Genomic DNA, 22,412 nt, shown 5'->3' with positions numbered 1-22,412 from the left:
GGTGCAGGTGCTACCGGACGAGAAGATTGCTTTGCTACTCCACTCGGTGGTGCAGTCTGGAAGAGAATACGCCAAGAAACACCGCAGCCCTTGCCCACTCATGTACTCCTACTACGATGTCGAGTACCTGGGTGAGTGCTGCAGTTAGAAATATTGGCAGCTGAACTATATCCCATAATTGGCGCGAAGACAAGCAAACGGCGAAGTTCGATTACAGTTAAATGCCAATGTAACAGGCGCAGTATTGGTTTCACGGCATACAGCCAACAAAGATGAAATGCTGTCACATTCCAACCACACATAGTGATGTGACAACACACGGGGGAGGAGGGCATTTAAATCAGAGATTACAATGCCTCGGGTTTTATGAGTACTCTAGCGAGGGAAGAGCAGTGCTGAAGAAAATTTGCACTCACCGACTAACACAACACAAAAAGTCCGATTTAGGAGTGTGTGAATATTGAAATTTTCGAATACGAATACATAGCTGCGAATACAAATCGAATTTCGAACAATGAATAGGTGCAATTTTTTCCACCAGTAATCTTTTACTCAATCATATCTTTATGTTGGAAATAGTACAATCGTTATTATAGTCGGTTATTGCACACACAAATTTTTTAAAATGTCGCATCTGTACTTGCCAAAAAGTGTAAGACTAATAGTTGAGCTTGTGACTGTGATATCTTAGGTTCAATCCACAAGTTGAACAAACCTCTTGTATCTTTTTTATTTTTTGTGGTAGCTCTTTATTAGAAAAAAAAAAGAAAAGCTTTCGCACCCGCTATGATGACTAGTGAGCATGAGGCCACTGGATTGATTGTGTAACAATGAACACCCGGGTACTTAAAAGCAATCATTAAAGCAGCCTAGGTAATCACAATTTATCCAGGTTTCCACACTATCAGTTTTGGCACAAAAGACCCCGATTTTATAGTTTCTTTTTAATTTTTTTCTCTGTTCTCACCGGTCAAGCCACTAAGAGAAATAGGAGTATTTGGGGCATTTTTCAACTACTCAGCAATACTCGTTATCTCGCTTGCTTGGATGCGTGCTCACCATTTTTAGATCACGATTGCTGTGTTATGCTGATAGGTGTAGCGGGCACGCAGCAATAAGGCGAGTTAAGCGTGCAAGATGGCTGATTACTGATGTCTGATATAAAGACGCCCCAAATGTGCCTTTTTGTTAACGGAGCCACAACTCCCAGCGGCAAGGGCACTATTTTGCTGCATCGCGACCTCCTTCGGTGCACCGCTGCTGACGGCAGTAAACTGCCGTTGGCAAAAGAGCGAGATCACTGCAATGATGTAATGGAAAGTTGAGTGCAGGAGGCGTTGCTGCGCGAGCGCGATACGTGCACGACAGATTTTCAAAGGTGCTGCAGGGAATGCAGCAGCCATTCCCATGCTGGGAATGCAGCCAAACTGGGCATTAATCCGTCCGTCACCTTACGTGCACCACCATTAGCAACGGAGGACTATATGTGATGATGCCATTGTAACGATACGGAAACTGCATGGTCTTTTTTATATTTGCGATTGTACAAAAAAACACTTCAGCCTGTTTGCATGAACATATCCGCTACCGTGAAATCGTTCCAGAACTTTGAAGAGAGTATACACGCTGAAGTAGCGGCACAGCTGACTGACGACTCGTCAGGCATTGACATGTGCGCCTACATTTTTGCGGTGATCCATTTGCAAAAACTGGCATGGCTATACATTAAACGTGTTATTATCGTACGTCAATTTTGTCGAGCCAATGCGGTGGCGGCGAGTTGCATTCATTTCTACGAGTGATACACACTTCTGGGCCCGCGCACAAGGGCCGGCAGCTGATGCCGTAATCAGTATGCTTACATGAACCGTAACAGCGCTAAACTGCTAAGGCACACATACTGCCATGCAGTCAGTACATGATGTAGATTTATTGAGGAGGAGGAAGGAAGGAGGAAGGACAGGGAGGTTAGCCAGTTATCAGGTTGGTTAAAAGTGGTCAGCTGCTGACCCGCAGGTCGCGGTATTGAATGCCGGCTGCAGCGGCTGCATTTTTGGCTGCATTTTCGAGGCGAAAATTCTGTAGACTCGTCTGCTCAGATTCGGGTGCACTTTAAAGAACGCCAGGTTGTCGAAACTTCCGGAGCCCTCCAAAAATTTAGGCGTCTGTAATAATCATATGGTGGTTTTGGGACATTGGACCCCACACATCAATCAGATTGATTGAGATGTTTATCATTGGTAGGTTTGTCCCAATGACGTGTCGCCGCATTTGTCGATAGCCATCATCACGCTCCCGTGAGTTTCCATCCAGGCATCACCGCACTGCCGTCAAAATTATTGCATGATATACTGAGGCTCTTATTGCAAATACGCAAAATCGTAAGTTCTCCACCGTGACATATGCAAACAAATAATCGTGAACATCGAATATTCGAGTTAGTTCTAATATTTGAAATTTTTGAGCATGTGGTTATCGAAGTGAATACGAATATTACAAATGCAATATTCAAAGAATATTCTAAACTCTCGAATATTCGTGCACGCCTAATCAAATTTGACATTTTGCTTTCCAATACAGCTGCCTTCTTCACAATAAACTAATGCATAATAGTCTTTACTATACAAATAAACTTGCTTATAATGAACCTTCATATAACGAATTCCTTGATATAATGAAGTTTTTCATTCCCCACTGTTGCTGCTTAGAAGCACATGTATTTGCGACCTCTATGTAACAAAGTAACAGCCGGAGACAACTTTGATACCATCAAACCCCACTACAATGAACGCTGCTTCAACGAAATTTCTGCTATAACGAAAAATTCACGGTTTCCCGTCAGCAGTTCGTAGTAGCCAATGCATAAATATTGTCTCCAGAACGAACACTTCTTCGTCTGCCGTCCCGTTTCAACGAAATTTCACGATGCGATTCCAGGCTCGGATATTTATTGCTATACAGTAAACACAATCTTCACCATTTTGGCGCGTTTTCAGAACCTGAAAATACGTCGACAAAGTCTAAAACACGCGTTGGCACCACCGGAAACCTCCGCTATTAGCATGGGCGCCGCCATTGCTCGATAGTGATGGGAATGAGACTGCACTGCTTTTGCCACTGGCTTGCTTTTGAGCCGCAGACAATCTGAAGCTCAAGCTCACTCGCTCAGGTCATGGTTTTCTTTCACGCAGCTGTGCGGAAGGATGCCTTTTTCAATGTCAATGCGTATTGCATTTTTTCGCGTTGGCTATTGTGGTAACTAGTTAGAGCAGCTGTTTGTCTGCATTATCAACAAAATCAGCTAGCCGCGAGTGGTGGATGATAAGAATGGCATTGAATGAGGCAAAAGTCTCCGCTCCAGGATACTTTGCCTCCATCTCGGCCGGATACACTTGGACGGCGGACAGCTGCTGGTGTTAACGTGTTAATGCAACTGTTTCGTTTGTTCACGAAAGCGGTGGTAGGTGTTGTTTCAGGGAGCTTGTCACCATGGCCTCGCTGTGCGTGGGTGAGAATCGCATCGTGACGCTGCTGGGAAAGAACAGGAAGCAGTGGACACATTTTGAATTTTGAAAACAAACGTTCCTTTGTTTTGCTAGCTAACATCAGCTACATTTTTAGATTTCGCTACAAGGAAATTTTCTCTTCAACGAAAGTTTTATCGCTCCCCGTCAGTTTTGTTGTAGCGGGATTCAACTGTAAATGAATTATCCCCACGGGCAATCTAGGAATTTTGCCCCTGATTTTGACATTTTGGTATGAGCATGCATCTTCCGTGGCTGCCCCTCCGCCGATAAAACACGATGCAGCGGCGACGCGCGCGCTTGAGAGCGAGGTAGGCAGGCGGGCCTGCGCCGCACGAGCCGACGTTGCCGTCGTTACATGTGCCCCCGCCCCGTTCATTCTAAAAACAGAAATTAAAACTAATTTTGAGTTGGCAGTTCTACGCTTTTAGTTAGCGCCACCTATCTGGGCCGTGCTGCATATAGAGAGGACTTTACTGAATAGTTTTCGGCTGTATCCGTGTCTGTGTCTGAGTCACACTTGATATAATCTAACATGATACAGTCTAACGCTTCAAATCATGAGAAAAAAAAAGAATACAAGTGTCTATTGAGTGAATTTTACATTTTAACACACTTCGTATTATCTGAGGTATAACTGAAAAAAAAAAAAAATACATCGAGTAATGATAAGTGCTTCATGAGCGAAGTTCTTATCGCACGTTGCTACAGCACTAGTGATAAAAGCGCCATCATTGCGTCCCTTGAGTTGTGGCAGTGAAGTGCAGAAGTGAAGTGTGGCACAAGTGCAGAAAAGGGAAATCGCCTTGTAGGATGCAACAGATGATGGGTCCCTCTTTTGGAATATCAGGGTTATTCGGGCATAGTTCCAGTCTCTTGGAATTTCTGTGTCTGATGAGAATTTCTGAAATATCAGACATAAAAATTTTGCGCACCACTCAGAATATCGGTGTAGAATTGCGTTTGGGATCCCATCTATACCTGAAGATTTTTTGACGTCTAGTTTAAGCAAGAGCGATAAAATGACGTCATGTTACATCCAGCAGTATAATCAGTTGTGAAGAAAAAGAACTTTTTTTATCCTTAAATTCATCTTAGAGAAATGCAGTTGGGACTGTGTGAGTATCTATCATTGTACGCCACAGATTTTGTCTACCAAATCGGCTGATAAGCACAAGGGTGCATTTAGAATGTTCTTTCATATACTATTTTATTCAACCAGTATTCTGTTTATTTGCTACAAAAATAGTCACTGAACAAGTTGATGAACAAGAACAGCATGACATTATTTTTGCATCATCAACTGAAATAGGGAGTGCTCCTAAGATATTTGGCTCTATGAGGTTTGCAATGAATCGAAATATTTCTAGCTGTTCACAAGAGCCCCAAAATAATTATTCATATTCTTGAATGTAAATGCGACTTGCTTCTCCTTCAGGATGGGAAGTTACCTGCTCCGGATTGCTCCAAAAGAGAAAAATATTGCTGCTCTAAAGTTCTCCAAAATGGATCAAAATGTAAATTTTGCTGCCCCAAGAAATGCTTCGAATCAGCAGACATCGATGACATTACTGCACTTTCCACTTTATCAGCTTTGAGTCCATTTAGTTTCAGTTTCAGTTTATTTCGGACATAGTTACATCACATGAAATATGTCCACGAGGCAAGGCAAAAGGAGACTCGTATGTCTCCTGACGAGGCCTTCACACCGGACTTGCACGTCGGACAGCCAGGAGCAAAATCAGAGAAAATAAGTACAATGCTCATCGCACAACTTATATAAACAAAAAACGAACAGTAAAAAAACACATTCGGACAAAAATTATACAAATTTTACATTGTTCAGGTTTAACAGTTTTATAAAGTTACATAAATATACAAAATTACATATTTTCGTGTTGAAAGCAAAATAATTGTAATTTCAAGGAGGCAGGAAAAGTAGCTTTACTTGTTTTTTAAAACGAGACATACTTGAGTTCTGATTAGCCAATCCGATTAGGGATGGGTATGCATTCAGCAATGAAATAATCTGATAATCTATAGTTTTAGTACCATAATTAGTTCTTGGTCTTGATCCCATCAATGAAATAGTGCGAAGGTCATATGCCACTTGTCTATTTAGATATTTGCTTGAGAACATGGTGCGATCATGTTTGAATTCGCGGAAAATCATTGCTGCCAAAGAAAGCTGATATATCTCTGAGAGTGGTGGTACGTTCAGACTTTTGTACAGAGAGTCAGTTGATGAGGGAGGATGGGAAGAAATCATTTTTAGGCTCCTTTTTTGTATAGAGGAAACACGTTCAGCATCCGTCTTGTTGCGCGTACCCCAGACTAGGTGACAATATGTTAAGTGGGAATGAATAAAAGCGAAGTACAATTGTTTTCTAACACGCAGCGGCAATAAATATTTTAGCCTGTATAACATAGCAAGAGATCTAGATAGCTTAGCACAAACATAATTTATGTGCTCAGACCAGCTGAGGTCAAATTTAAAAACGACTCCCAAGAAGCGGCAAGAGTTGACGGGCGTTATTATATTGTTATTGATACTCAATTCTACGTTATGAAGAAGTGGTTTATTTTTTGGGCGAAATATTACGTACTGTGTTTTCGTTACGTTTAAGTTTATTTCGTTCACATTAAGCCAGGTATGAAGTTCATTTAGCCAGATATTAGCACGGGGCTCTAATAAACTAAGATCTGGACCAGAAAAGAAAACGTTAGTGTCATCGGTGTACATAGCAATGGCGGGAGTAAAAGAAATGTTAGCAATATCATTAATATATAAAAGAAAGAGCAAAGGACCTAAAATAGATCCCTGTGGGACCCCAAAGTTTATCTTACCTAAGTCTGACTTTAATTCCTGAAGCTGTGTATATTGCATTCTGCCTTCGATGTAACCCTTTAATAATGTTAGGGCCAGTCCACAGATATCATATGGTGTTAGCTTATGAAACAAGATTTGGTGTTTGATCGAATCAAACGCTTTTCGAAAGTCAAGAAAAATTCCAACTGTAAAATATCGCTGTTCGAAATTACTAAGTATCTTTTCTTTTACCTGCAGTAGAGCAGATTCCACTGATTTTCCACATTGAAAGCCGTACTGGTGTTTCGAGATAATATTTTTAACTTGAATGAAATCATACAAACGTTTTGCGATTTTCGAAAAGAGAGGCAGTACCGATATTGGTCGATACTTATTCAAGTCATTTTTACTGCCGCCTTTATGAATGACAGTAACACGCGCAACCTTCATTTTCTCAGGGAAAATTCCAGTCTCCAACATTCTGTTGCAGATATAAGTTAGTGGGGCAGAAATGTGACAGCAGCTTTAACCGGCGAAACGCTGATTTCATCGTAACCGGGCGAGCACGTGTCTTTCAATGCGAACACCGCAGATGCTATCTCTACATCTGAGGTAGGTGTTAAAAACATAGAATCCTTGTAGGCTGTAGGAATGTAGAAAATAGCAGATTTCAAAGATGATGCTACCTTGGGGCCAAGAAAAGCACCTGATGTCAAAAAATGCATATTAAACTGATTTGTAAGCGTCGTGCCAGAGATGGCTGTTCCATTTATGTGTAGTTCAGTAGGTATACGTTGTTGTTCAATTCCTATAATTTTGTTAACAGCACCCCAAAGCCGTTTAGGGTTATTAATTAGTGGTGAAATCTTATTTTGATAATATGCATTTTTTGCCTTCTTTAGGTCCAAGCTTAATTTATTCTTATACTTTTTAAACGCGACTAAATCTGCCTGACTCTTTGTTTTCAGGAAACGAGCGAACATGAAGTGTTTTTCTTTAATGCGTTTAAATAATGACGGTGTGATCCACTCTTTTCTAGCTTTTCTGTGCTTCTTAACCATAACACGTGGAAAAGCGTAATTATAGTTCTCACTGATTTTTCGAATAAAGATATCATAGGCTTTTGATGTATCAGATTCGCGGTACAATTCATCCCAGCTAGTTTCACTCATTAAAGAATGGAAGTTCGTAATGCTAGTGGGGTTTATTATCCGACGCGTGTAATTAGATTTTGATACTTGTTTTTTTTAGGGTGAACAGAGCAAAAAATGGTAAGTGGTCACTCACTCCCGATGAAAACACACCAGACACTATGTTTTCCGGATGAAAACTTGTCAAACAGACATTAAGCAATGTGGCAGATTGTTTAGTGACCCTTGTTGGTTGATTAACGACATTTTCGCACCCATAAGACGACATTACCTCAATCAGATTTGTTTTAACATTGCTGTTTGCAAGTAAATCTATATTTAAATCACCAAATATTATCACATTGCATTTCTTGAGAGCAGCAAATTCCAAAAAACACGCAACGAATTCTAAAAATGCTTCTTCTTTACTATGAGGAGGACGATATAATAAAAGAACAGCGACCTTGTTAGTAACAATACAAATTGCTTCATAGGCATCATTGATAACAGTAAACTCATGAACAATGTCATAAAGCATGTTTGCTTTTACATACAGGGCCACACCACCTCCCCGTTTATTTTCACGGCACATAGAAATGTCGTAACCAGGAAAATGCCTGACATCCTTATTGGATCTAAAGCACGTCTCTGTGAAGCCGATGATGTCAAAGCAGTATTTTAATATTTGCAAATTTGCCTCACATTCCTCTGCTTTGTTTTTAAGGCTTTGCGCGCTTAAATGGTATAGGGAAAGGGTTCCATTAGGAGGGTGACTATCGTTGCTTCTTAAGTTATTTATTAAAGAGGTCTGCATCAAAGTATGATGTCATGGCTACTGAAGATTACAGTCACTTCTTGCTGCTCTTGGCAGCAGTTCATGAGATCTTAGCTACATCGTCTTCTGAGGCGATCCTTATTGCACGGGCGTCAGGTTCTTTTCTTGCAAAGATGTTGTTGAATAAAACAGGTCACTGACCAATGTCAAACTAAACAATGACGTTTCCTGACCAGACGGCATTCCGTCGAACTCTCGACTACGTGAGCATCCGCCACAAGTATGGACAATCGGCTATCACCAGGATTCGTCAGTTCTTCTACACGACTGGCATCTACACGACTGGCAGCTTTCAAGACGCACCTGCGTTTCAACGTAACCTGTAAGTCTAAGCAACTCATCCCAAAATCTTTGCAGCTAAAGCACCCCGTGAAATCGGCATTTGGTCATCATACAAGATACCATGCGCCGATTGCGAATCAGTGTACATTGGCACGAGTGGAAATTACTGCAGACGTCTGATGCAACACAAGAATGACGTCGCCAAGGGCCACACAGTGACAAATGCACTCGCAGAGCATGCCGAGAAGAGGGGCCATGAGATAAGCTGGGACAACGCACGCATCATGGCCACGGAGAAGAATTTTACAACCAGACTGAACCTCGAATCACTAATCATTCAGACGACAAGTAACACAATCAATAGATCATCTGGCACACTAAACCACGTGTACTCCCGGACTTTGCGTCATGCGCTCAACGTTACATAAGAACCTGTTGCTCAGCCGTCATTCCATTGTGAACAAGGGATCCGTACGGGTCCCGAAACGTCATTGTTTTGTTTGACATTGGTCAGTGACCTGTTTTATTCAACAATGCCTTTACCTGACCAGACGGCATTCCGTCGAACTCTCGACTACTTCTTGCAAAGATCCTGCCCTTTGAAGACCACACGAAGCGATAGTTTGCTTCCCTTGCTTTTTCTTTAGCAAGCCACAGCAATTTTTTGTTCAGGGCCGTCAGATTGGGAAAAAACCGAATATTGTCTCCAATGTCTTTCAGACTACCACGTTTTGCAAGCCAGGCATCTTTGGTAGCCAACGCATGAAAGCGTATTAGTGTAACTGTCACTTTGTCTTTCTTTTTGCCGAGCGGAAGGCGATGGAATGTTTCTGAGTTATTGTCGCTTAAGGGTGGTAATCCAAGCCTTTGAGCAAGGTTGTCCAGTTTTTCATGAAAGTTTTCGTTTTCGCTGTAGGGCAAGCCATGGATGTCCAAGTTGTGGCGTCGGCTACACTGCTGCAAATCGTTCAATTCTCGCTTAATTTTGGTTATTTCTTGTTTTTCTTGGCTCTTTTCGACAGCATCGACTCTTTTTCGAAGGTTCTGAATGTCCTTCTCATGTCTTGTAGATACTTCAAGCAAATTATTATGCTTTTCTGAAATGTATTGCGCTGACTTTTTAATGTTTGCTACTGTTTGTTTTAGAACGGATAGGTCGTCTACTTTTGTTGTAAGTATGGCCAGGTTCTTAGTTATTTCACTCAGTTGCTTGCTGAGAACTGTCAGCTGCGCCAGACTGTTTATCGGGGCTGGAATAGCCGCGAGACGCAGATATACGACATGCGGGACATTTCAGTTCTCTCCTCACATCTTCATTTTTACCCTTGTACACGCGTTCAGTTATCTCGGCACATTTCCCAAAATGGTAGTTTTGAAGGCATTCAGCACACTTCATCACTGATTCATTGTCGTGAAAATCTTGATAACATGATAAGCAAGTATCTCCTTCCCCAGCAGCCATCGCTACAACACCCAAGCAGGAACAACAATAACGGCGGCAGCAGCAGGGGCAGCAGAGGCAGCACTAAAGAACAGCTAAGTTCGAAAAAAATAGAGGTTACAACCAACCTGCATATACAAGCTGTTCAGATTCTGCTCTTACGAGCACTCCGCTGCCCCCGCTGCCAGACGAAATGATGCAGTCACCGTGATTCCTGGTCCTTTTAAGTACTCTGTGGTGGGGGGCGGGGCGCACTGATGGTAGCCGTTTTGCACGTGTCGGTAGGCGCTCCTTGTCGGTAGGCTTCCTTGTTCAGCAGGCGGCTTGATAGGATCAATTCCATCGTCTGCTGTGAAATCTTGACAGCACGCCTTGCATATACAAGCTGTTCAGATTCTGCTCTTCCGAGCACTCCACTGCCCCCGCTGCCAGACGAAATGATGTCACAATAACTGACGAAATGATGTCACAAATGATGTCACAATAACTGGCATTTGAAATTTATGGCTCATTTAGCTTATTTTTAAAATTTTCAAGGCTGGTTATTTAGGTGAACTATGAAAATAGCATACTGTACTCGTACCAATTATAGACTGCTACTTTGGCAATAGTACATGTGTTGATGGCTGCTTTTCCAATTTAGTGCTCTGCTGCATCAATTTTATATGATATCCACCACAAGTATTGCCACTTCAAATATAGGTAGCTCATCTTACTGAATATTCAGTGAACATCTGTCTGCTAAATTATTTGTTTCATGCTATTTAAACTGCTTATTATATATGCAATGTGTTTGATAAGTATTTATATTTGCTGTAAGAAGCTTAGACGAAGCTTTAAGCTCCAGGAGTCATTTGGTATATTTTGGCATCTGTTCCAAAAACTTCAATAGTTGCTTGAAACTAGCACTTTCTTCTGCTCCAAAAACACTAATTGCTGACTCAGAAGACTATTTTTTCTCCTTCCGAATCTGCTCCAAAAACAAAAATGTCGCTTACATCACTGAGGAAGTCAATACTCAATGTACTCATGAATCGTTTTAAAATGTATTCAAGTTGAATGTATTAAAATGTATTTAAAATGTATTCAAGTGGGTAATTCTACATAAGATAAAAAATGCATGGCTGATCAACCTCTTGCTTTTAAAACTTTTTAAGCTGTTGCGCGAAAAAGAGATTGGCAGTCCGTTTTACTGGGGAAAAAAATTTTTAAGCACTGAAAATCAATGACGAAGAGGTGGAGTGCCATGCTTACCTGTTCTGCTGTTTTTGCAGGTCCTGGTGACACAAGATATATTAGAGCTACCCACCTCAAGTCTATTTATCTAAATATATGCATGTTTCCACTTGCGTTTGGTTATTTTTAGTGTCTCTGGGGTGTACATATTTTTACAAAAATGACAAATTCAACCTAGAAAAGTTTTCTTGCCTACTTTGCAGATCTTTGTTTCAGAGAGATATGATAGCGCTAACTTCAACAAAAAGCATACAATCACAGTTGATATTTTTTAAGCTTTCTCACTTATTCTCTGGCACATCAACTTTCACAATCAATAAAAACATCACAGCATATCCACGGATTGAATGATGGTGAGTGGGGTGAAGCTTCGAAGGGTTTTATCGGTAAACCTAATATCATCCGCTGGCCGTGTCCGTCTATCCGTCCGTCCGTCCGTCTGTCTGTCTGTTCACATGTCTGTCTGTCTTTCTATCCATCTGTCTGTCCATCCGTCTGTTCGCATGCCTGTATGTCCGTCGATCTAGCAAACACTCCAAGTTGCGCCATCTTGCATCTTTTCATTATATATTCATCATATATAAATACCGCCATCCAGCAGACATTCCAGGACTAAAACGAGAGGTCGCTACTGCATACAGGAGATGCATGACCCACTCCTTTAGGAACTTCGGCCCTAAAACACGTTGCATAATTTTGTTTTACTTGTAGTTACAGCCCGTCAAATAAAGCCCTTGTGCAAGACTGTGGGCATCGTGTAGGTGGGAACATTGTGTTACACTTGTGAATGCGTACGGCTTTTCAATTTGGCGTGATATTGTGTCAAGTAATTATGGCTCAGAACTACGAAATTGCTAATATAGTTGACTCCCGTTAATACGAAGTTCACGGGAACCACACAAAGCTTCGAAATAAATGAACTTCTAGTTAAGCAGAAATCATAAAAAATGGCATCTTTCTTAGGTTCAAAGCTGGCAGTTCTTTACAAAAAGTAGTGGGTCATCTTCGTCTGCTTCTGTTTGCTGAATCTAGCTGCGGAAAGCAAGTTTTGCAAGGAGTAGGCGTGCCCAAGTGCTTCTTCAGCGTTGTTTTCCCAAAGCAAAACCACTGTGCAAGAGCAAGGCCCGCAGCTACATCGGCAGCCTTCAGTTGTGGCTCGCTTTTAATGTCATCTTCGTCGTCGCTTTGATGAACGCTTTCGTGGGGCCGAACAATCTGCACAATCTCGCCGTCCGTCAGTGCACCGCACGTTTCGACTGTGCTGTCCACGCCAACGTAATCTTCAAAGCAGGAGTTACCGAGAGCGGCGTCAAAACTGCTTTCGTCGAGCTCACTTAGCATTTCCACCAGCGGACAAGGAGAAGCCTCTCCCGAAGTATTTGCCACGAAACCACAGGCCCTGAAGCAGTTGGTAATGGTCTCATTTTTCACGTGGCCTTACGCTCGTGCTAGCATGTCGATGGCACTAATTAAACTCAACTCGAATCGCGAGGTCTTATCCATGCTCAGAATCATGCGCTGGACAAGATGCTTCCTGTACAGGACCTTTACATTTTTTATTATGCTCTGGTCCATGCATGGGCTACAACACTGACGTCGTATTTGCTGGAAAGTATGCAAGATGGATTACACTCAAGGCTGGTACGTCCATGTGGGCTCTGCATTGGTCTACAAAGAACAACACCTTGCTGTTTGATGATGCGAACTTCTGATCAAGGTTGCTTATCCAGTCCCTGAAAATATCAGACGTCAGTTACGCCTTTCTGTTTAAAGCATAGTCAACATAAACGGTCCAGGCACCTAGGCATAGCGGCCTTCCCGATCACAAGAAGGCAACATCGTTCAGTGCCAGTCGTGTTTGTAGCGATCATAACAGACACTCTTTCTTTACTTTGTTTACCACCAGCTCAATCGTCGTTTTTAAACGTCAGAGTCTTGTCAATAAAAAAGCGCAGTCTCGTGTTCGTTAAAGATGTCTTCCGGCTGATACTCACTGGTGTACTCGTGAAGCTTCTCTGCGCTAGCGGCTCTTGCGCTTGAAATATTGCACATTTTATTTAAAATAACGGTTGCCTCGAGGCTCTAGATAAAAAATAGCTTCTCATTAACCAATATTGTCTGCTTTCAACTTCGAATTATCGAGCATTTTTCTTATGGTGTTGCATACAAAACTGACAGGACCACCTCTTGTCTTCTAATTAACCGAAAATTTCAATTAAGTGCCTTTTAATTATTGGGAGTTGACTGTATAGACACCATAAGGAGTGATTAGAAATCAGTGTTGTACGCGTGGGGTTCCTTGATATGCTGCAGCATTAAGGTGTGGTTTATGTCCGTAACTCTGCAAAATTTCGTTTCATTGCAATGAGGTTTTTGTGCTTCAAAAGGTAGTCTGCACACTAATCTTTCCCAGAGCTGTAGTTTGCCCCTATGAGATGCACATGAGCAGAGCAAAGCACAAGCATTATCGGAGTTGAGTGAAGTGTGAGCAGAGGACTGTGCGCACGTCCAGTACAAGTCGTCTGCTGTTGTCATCACAGATGACAGCAGCAGCAGACGCCTTTCACTGCGATCATTATGTTTTTCACTGAGATCATTTGGCGCAGTGCAGTTTCTCTGGGGAAAGCGGCTGTCGTCCACGTGCAGGAAGTGAGTTCTCGCAGCTTCCTGACAAGAGTTTTCGTGGTGCTTCCATAGCAGCACCGTTGAGGGAACGCAGTCAGATTTGAACTTCCCCGTTGACGCATTGAAGTTTTTCTTGCGTGAGTGCAAGAAAAACTATGCCACCGGGAAACTCGAACGGCAGCCAGTGAATCTGTGACCTTGGCCTATTACGCCAAGCAAGTGCGTCGGAACCCTAACAGCCGTGGCCTGTTATATCAGCCGCCTCAGAATACTTTTTTTAAATTTACAAGTACGTAATGTAGATGTGCTTTTTTTCGCATTTACTTTAGTAGTCAGAAGTGCAGTCACTAGACAGGACACTGGCAAACTATCCCAGGAGACCAAAAATCTCATTTACAGAGCACAAACCATGAAAGCCTCAAATGCAACCGACAATATACAGCTATAGAGCTTTTTGAAGTTAATCAATAGGTGTAAGGTAGCCAACATAAAAAGGTATAACATAGAGAAATGGAACATGCGGTACAAAGCAGAAGAAGCCTGAAAGCTGCGAAGGCAAGTTTGTGCATAGGAAAAAATCGGATATATGCATTAAAAGACAAGGAAGGCAAAGCTGCAACCAGTATGGATAGGATAGTTGAGGTGGTGGAGGAATTCTACTGAGAACTGTACACAAGCCAGAACAACCAGGATGATATTGTCACGGGGTCGTGACGCAAAAGGAAGCAGGCTGTATGGTAAAATCAAACTGTTTATTTGGCCGAACTTGTGACCACGTATAAGGAAAGTCAGATTACAGCAAGACACTGGTTCTGGTAGTGGTGAAAAGAGCGTCAGCTGTCGATAAACTGACAAGCGGGGAAGCTTGTCGGCATTTATACATGTGCCGTCGAATAGTCTAGCGTTACCGCTAGCGGCTGCGTAGGTTCCAGAAGAATCTATAATGTTCACAAAATGGGCGTAATTTTAACAAAACGATCTACGTCAGTCCTGAAGCTTCTCGGACACTACAGGCGTGTTTTGCACTGAGAATTACTATCAGTGTTCAGGGAAATAACAAAACATAATAAAGGAATGTGGCATTGCCCCTCTCTGAAAAAAAGCATCGTCCCTATGCTTTAACAAAAGAGGAAAGCACCATAATAAAGTAAGAGAACAAACTGTAAGTACAAGCATAAAAGCACAGCAACAACAACAAAAATACAATCCTCAGGTTCATTGACGCGCATGAAATAGCTTTAGGCGAACCACTTAAGGTTGTGCATGGCGTCGTTGAGAGTTTATAATGCCTTTGAGGACAACCTCGTAGTTGAGTGGGCTGACACGCTGAACTACCCTGTACTGTCCGAAATATTGTCGCAGAAGTATTTCGCTCAGTCCACGTCGGCATATTGGCATCCACACACAAACGCGGTCACCGAGCTGGTATTTCACGAAGATAAGGTTTGTCGGAGAATGTAACGGCGGCTGCGGGTCGTTTGTTGGTTGTTTATGGGGAAGCGGGCGAGTTGTCACTCATCTTCAGCGTGCTGAAGGTAGACAGTGACGTCATAGTTTTCATCATCAGTGACGTTGGGCAGCATGGCATTGAGCGTCGTTTCCAGGTTTCTTCGTTGACCAACTTGTATGGCGTCATCTGAGTAGTCTCCTGCACGGTCATGTTCTATGCGTGGAATTGTACATATATTGAGGGTCACTTCATAACGTCCAAAAAATGTTTGAACAGCCCACATGTCACAGCTTACGATCGCAAGCTGATTTAACTACAGGAGTGAAATTCTTTCGCTAGTAAGGTAACCGAAGGGGGGCTATAACGCACTTATCTTTCAACTTGTCATTGAAAAAGGCTTCCAACATTTCTTTTGAAATTCTGTTTCGAATGCCTATGTTTCAAGGTAGTGTTGTTAAAACGAGATCATGCACACTCATTGCATTGCTGTGCTAAATGTGTATTAGGGCGCCCTTCCAGATGGGACATATGCTTTTGCTTTCTTAGCATCGTGTTAATACATCTGCCAATCTGCCCTATATATACACCACCACCCGTCAAAGGTATAAATACACCACATTGTGTGCGCATTCAATAAACTTGTGTTTGTGTTTTATGCTGCATTTCTTGTGTTTGATGCTGCATTTCCTGTAGGAATGGGATTAAAATTTACATGAGAAGTTTTGGTTAAAAAGAAGCTACAGTGTTTGGATCTAAAGCTGGAGTTTTTGTCGGATCATGTGTGTTAGACCTTTTCGCCTAGGGCCAGAAAGCCGCTCATAAATTTCGCTTCAAATAATTCAAAGCTCGTCAAGCATGGCATTATCACAATTTTTTTTCGGTCTTCATTGTTAAAATCTTGCATTCACACTGCTCATAGCTCGTTTCGTGAACAGGTTTTAGCCTCCAGGACGCAGGGTATCCGTTATTCGTGATGCTGGCTGTAGGTGTCGGGCTATTAAAGAAGCCTAAGCAGGGAGAGGAACCATTTTCTGAAATGGGAGATCAAATTGATTCTAGCTCATAGGTGGTAGCGATCACTTATATGCGCGGGCTATCTCACAGAACAATAAAGCTAGCTGGAAGTTATGATGTAAAGGTAATGTTTTCAGCCGAAAACAAGATCAGAGGAGAATGTGTGCATTGGTTAACTAGAAATGAGACAAAACTGAGCAGTGTACAAAAGGAATGTAGCATTACAAGCTCCAGTTTATTAATTGGATAAACATTGCGGTGTGTAGTATAGCACCTCCGACATGTGGTCCTGTGTATGTTGGGTAGACTGGCAGATGTATTAACAGTCCATAGGCACATTCACACTGAGCCATGGATTCGGAAAGCGGAGAGGCCGATCCAGAAAGCGGACGCGAATTATCCTTTTACAACCTGCTTGCAACGAACCTCCATATAATGAATTCCTCGATATAACCCCGTCATCGTTCCATAGAAGTACATGCATTTGCAAACTCTATGTAACAGAGTAACTGTGGCAGACTACTTTGATATATATATTGTAAGGCAACGTTTTCGCTGCAAGACACTTCTTTTACTTGTCGAGCCTCTGCCCCATAACACAGGTCAGGCTGATGATGATGAGTATGTACATATGATACAATGACGCGCATGAATAATGCTCACACTTATCTCCCCCTCACGCTTGAGCGGCCAGCCCAGACGCGTCTTAGATGGAAACGGAACGTCGAACGAATGGCTTCAGACGCAACACGTGGACAATCTCCGAACCACGACAGCGACGATCCGAAGAAAGGTCTCTGGGAGTGACACGGTAGTTCACTGGTGACGTTTGTTCATTGATTGTATAGGGTCTAATGAAGCGTGACTGAAATTTATCGCACAATCCTGGAGTACGAATGGGCGTATAAAGCAACACTTCATCCCCAGGACTGAAGGAGACGTCGCGATGAGAGCTGTCGTAGCGCTGCTTGCGATCTTGCTGATTGGCTTCTGTATTAAGGCGAGCCCGTTGCCGACATTCCTCGAGCCTTGTGATGAACTGCTCTGATACGGTTGCCGAGGCGTCAGTTGGAACATTTAGGAAAGAGACGTCGATGGTAAATGTCGGTGAACGGCCGTACACGAGGTAGAAAGGCAAGTGGCCAGTAGTTCTTTGAACAGCGGTGTTATGGGCAAACATCACAAAAGGCAAAATCGTATGCCAGTTGTCGTGGTTTGGTGCGATGTACATCGATAGCATGTCTGTTAGTGTCCGATGAAATCTCTCTGTCAGCCCATTAGTTTGAGTGTGGTAGGCTGACGTCATCTTATGTATTGTACCACAGGTTGTGAGCAGGGTTTCGATTATGGTGGCTAGGAACGTTTTGCCGCGATCACTCAGGAGGACGCGAGGTGCACCGTGGCGCAATACAATGGCGTTGAGAAAGAAGTCTACGACGTCTGAAGCAGAACTTGTGCGTAGTGCAGCAGTCTCTGCGTACCGTATAAGGTGAACGACAGCAGTCACAATCCAACGATTACCTGCTGGTGTGATGGGGAGAGGTCCTAGTAGGTCTATGCCAACGATGGCGAAAGGAGTCTCGGGACACAGGATGGGTTGCAGAAGGCCGGCAGGAGACGAAGTTGGCCGCTTACGCCGTTGACACAGATGGCAAGATGCAACGTATTTGGCCACAAAGGTAGAGATGCCAGGCCAGAAGAAACGTTTCCTGATGCGGCTTTGTGTTTTGTGAAATCCCAAGTGGCCTGCACATGGGTCGTCGTGAAAGGCTTCGAGGACTTGGTGACGTAGAGAATGCGGAAGTACTGGAACCCAGCGGTGTCCATCAGTAGTGTAAATGTAACGATGGAGCACATTGTTATCGAGCTTAAATTTCCATAGTTGTCGGCGCAATCTAGCATTAGGAGTAGATGATATACCATTTAGGCGTTGAATAATGCTATTGCAATATGGATCATCACGCTGGCGTGTGGCGAACTCGGTGTAGCGATTTGAAGCCGGCGTGTCGATAACCGCAAGTTGTGATAATGTGAGGGGTGACGCAGAGTTTTGCCCACCAGACCAGCAATCACCTGGCGTACTCGATGATGACAGTGGAAGGGGGCAGCGAGAGAGAGCATCTGCATCTTGGTGTTTTTTGCCAGACTTATAGATCACGTCAAAATCGTACTCTTGTAGACGGAGCACCCAACGACCGAGGCGACCAGACAAGTTTTTCAGTGACGATAGCCAGCACAAGGCGTGATGGTCTGTAATGACTGTGAAGTGGCGTCCGTAAAGATACGGTCGAAATTTTTGTACTGCCCAAACGACAGCAAGGCACTCCTGCTCAGTTATGGAGTAGTTCTGTTCAGCAGCCGTAAGAGCACGACTAGCATACGCAATAACTCTTTCCCGTGAAGTGGCATCCCGCTATAGAAGTGGCATCCCGCTGTATGCTCACAATATATATGTATATCAAGGTTGTCTCCTGCTGTTACTTTGTTACATAGCGGTCACAAATTCGTTATAGCGAATTTTCCCTGTGGACAATCTAAAAATTTAGCCCCGGATTTTGTCATTTTGGTATGAGCATGCATCTTCCGCGTACGCCCCGCCGTTGATGAAGTATGAAGTGGCGGCGGCACGCATGGTGCCCTTGTGGTCCTGGCAACTACCAGTGCTCATTATTGCACAGATGTGCGAGAGGCAGGAAGGCTGGCCTGCATCCCAATCCCTCAAGCCGGTGTTGCCACCATTCTTGCCGCCACAGGCGCATGGGTAACTGTGCTCCCCACCCCCTTCATACAAAAAAAAAAAAAAAAACTACTTTTGCGTTGGCTTTTAGTTAGCATCACAAACGTGGGCAGTGTGCTATATATGAAGGTTGCTTTACGGAATAGTTTTCTGCGGTATCCGTGTCGTTTGCTTTTTGTTTTCAATGGCTTGCGCGCCTGCATGGTTTCACTGCGTGCGCATGGTGTGGCCCCACATAGTTCAGCTTTCTTTCTTTTTTTTCTTTCTTCTTTAAAAATGCGGACAACTGTGTCGTTACTACCGAGGGGATGTCAGATTAGGGGCTGATGAGAACTGTGCGAGGCCACGGTGACGACATATCTGCAGAGGTTGACTTGTCAAGCGCTTCTGTCTTCCAATTCCTCGCGAGTTCGCAGGCTTATAGCCTTTGCGATTTGCTGAATACATCTGGCAACAACATGACGGCGCATTGAATACAATGCAATGAACGTGATAGCAACAAATTAATGTTATACAAAGCAAGACTGGCGGCCAACTGTTTTGGATCTTATATTTAGTTATTTATTTTTACATACTGCAGCCTCATTAAGGCTATTGCAGGAGTGGGAAAAGAAAAAAAAAACAAGAACAAATCAATATTCATGGACAGGCTTAGGAAAATTCTTGAAGTGGTGGAGAACTAACACTTCCAGGCAGCATATTCCAGGCTTCTATAGTTGAAAGAAAGAACTGTATTTGAACATGTCAGTGTGGGTAAAAAAAGTTGCAATGTCATTTGCATGGTCACTTCTCGTATACAAAAGTCTGGAAAGTTTCAGAAAATTTTCAGGTGCAGTGGGATCTAGCTGCGGAACGAAATTCGTTCAAGAAAAATCTCTGTCATATCTTTTGCATATGAAGGGCACAGCTCTTTTTTGAACAGATTCAAGTTTGTTGACGTAACATATTTATGGAGGTTCCAAACCACACTACCATATTCAAGAATGGGGCGCATAAGAGTTTATAAGTAAGCAGTTTTCTTTCTTAAGGAGCAAGTACGATATTAATAACTTAAACTGATATAACCTTACATGCGAGATCAATATTAAAATAACCTTACATGTGAGATCCATATGTTTCGACCATGATAAATTGTGTCATAATAACACCAACGTACTTGCATTCAGACACCCTATGCACAAACTAACATTGTTAAAACTATAGTCAAAAGTTATGAGGCATGAACATCTGGTAAATGACATAATGACTGTCTTGGAGAAGTTAATATCATTTGGAAAGAGTTGCACTGGCTACTAAAACGAGGAAGTGAATTAAGAATGGCATGATCCAGTGGAGATTCAACAGTGTGATGCAGGACGTAGTCATCTGCAAAAAGGCGTATTTCCACAGAAGTGTGCAGGGGGAAGTCATAAATATAAAGCAGGAATAGGAGGGGTCCTAACACAGAACTCTGGGGAACTCCTGATGAAACTGGCATCAAAGGCGAGTCAGTAGAGTTGAAGCAGACTTGCCCCCGCATTCAGAAACGCTGCTCGACTTGAACTTGACTTGTCATTGACTTCAATACAGCACAAACGCGTTTTGAACGCGCTGTATTTAGGCAGTGCCAAGGCAGCACTAATGCACATACCCGTCTCAAACACACTGCATTGAAGGCGGTTTTAAGTCAAGTTAAAGGCAAAGAGCGTTTTTGTATATGGGACTTATTGTGAACGCTGCAAAAGGAAGTCAGATATCCAGCCAACCAATGGTGCATTCTTTAGTATGACAAACAATTTGTGCAATAGTTTAGGATGAGATACAGTGTCGAAGGCCTTGGCAAAATCAATGAATAAGGTCACCTATGTCTAAAGAGCTGCTGATGTCATGAATGAATTCTGTCAGTTCAATAATGGTGCTAAGACCATGTCTGAAACTGCTGGCATGTCGCAGAACTCCTACAAAACTCTGGTGTGAGCAAATGCGGCCGGTCCTGCGAGAAGTGCTTTTTTTCACAGTCGCTTCACCTCAAAAGTGCACCGATATTTGTCAGAATAGCACGCGTGCCAGTGATCTTCTTATAATGAGTTTTTGTGGGAATTTATTAATTTTGTTATATCCAGGTTTAACTGTACTGGCTCTGATTCAGTTCTTACCAAAGTGTGCCGACATATTTTCTTTCTGTGTGCACAATACTGTACGTGCAGGTGCTGCCCATGGCCTGTCATCCATACTGATGACGTTGCTCCATTTCCCGTGGTTTGTTGCGGGAGACCAAACAGTGGAGCATGACATCCGGGCCTCGGTTGACTTCCTGCTGCACGTGCAGACACCACGGGGCAACTTTCCGTGCGACCTGGAGGATGTCACCAAGCCGCGCCGTTCTCAGGACGAGCTCATTCACTGGTGCCACGGAGCACCAGGTACGTGTCTGCATTGGTCGAGTGCGAGAATGAGTCCGAATTGTCGATGAGAAGACATCTTTAGCTTGGGAATGGGAAACGCGAGGACCAGCTACAGAGCTGGGGACGAGACGGTCTGCATGTAACCACTTGTAGATACCTCGGGCATTGGAAATCGTGTTTGTTTGTTCAACATAATGTATTTCAAGGGATGGTACAAGGCAGACTAAGTGCCTGACAGTGGCCCTACCACCCAAGCACTGTTCAACAGGGTTGTGAACATCAGTAATGTAACGTCTTCTTCAAACTCCCCTTCTCTTTTACTCAGGTTCTTCCTGGCACTCCGGCCCACTTGTCTCGTCCTGATTGGAGACGGCTAAACCAGCATGTTGGCATGTGATTGGCCCTTTCTTCTTTTGTATTACAGTTGAGTCCACAGATAACGGCCCCACTTAAAACGAACTTTCGCTTAAAACGGACAAGATCCGGGTGACCGTGAAAATATACATCGTTTCAATGGCACAAAATCCCATTTGCAACGAATGTCTCTGAGCACCACCGATCGGTTACAGCGAACGGAGTCTGCACTGTGCTGACTTCCTGAGAAACCACTTTCGACTACCGGTCAGGCATCGGCGAGGTAACCATAGATTCTTATTGGTAAATTCCGACCCTGCCTCCGCGCCCCTCTAGTTGCTGCTCTCCCCGCCCGCTTTTTTGTTACATACCCCTCTCTCGTTTGTCCCCCCGCTACTCTGAGCACCCCGCATCGCCAGACAAGGCCCGTGTTTTCCCACCGACTTTTCAAAGACCGGTCGGCCTTCTCCCCTCAGTTTTGATCGCTGGTACTGTCGTTGGCGTCGCCGGCCTGGAGTGACCAGACCATTTGCCAACACCGTCGGCCGCCAACTGTATCCGATCATCTGCGTCTTGTCTTGTCGTATCGTT

General features: G+C 43.3%; 1 protein-coding gene across 1 annotated transcript in view; it reads left to right on the top strand.

Moving 5' to 3' along the window:
• The window catches only part of LOC119173557 (lanC-like protein 3), a 75,585-nt gene that overhangs the window by 30,703 nt on the left and 22,470 nt on the right, over positions 1–22,412 (top strand). The window contains exons 3-4 of the mRNA XM_037424360.2: positions 8–131; positions 21,270–21,485. Coding sequence (XP_037280257.2) covers positions 8–131; positions 21,270–21,485 — 340 coding nt within the window. The remainder of the gene's footprint in view (positions 1–7; positions 132–21,269; positions 21,486–22,412) is intronic.

The sequence above is a fragment of the Rhipicephalus microplus genome, chromosome 5 (assembly GCF_043290135.1).
Source record: "Rhipicephalus microplus isolate Deutch F79 chromosome 5, USDA_Rmic, whole genome shotgun sequence".
Taxonomy (NCBI): domain Eukaryota; kingdom Metazoa; phylum Arthropoda; class Arachnida; order Ixodida; family Ixodidae; genus Rhipicephalus; species Rhipicephalus microplus.
This window is presented reverse-complemented; position numbering and strand designations above follow the sequence as displayed.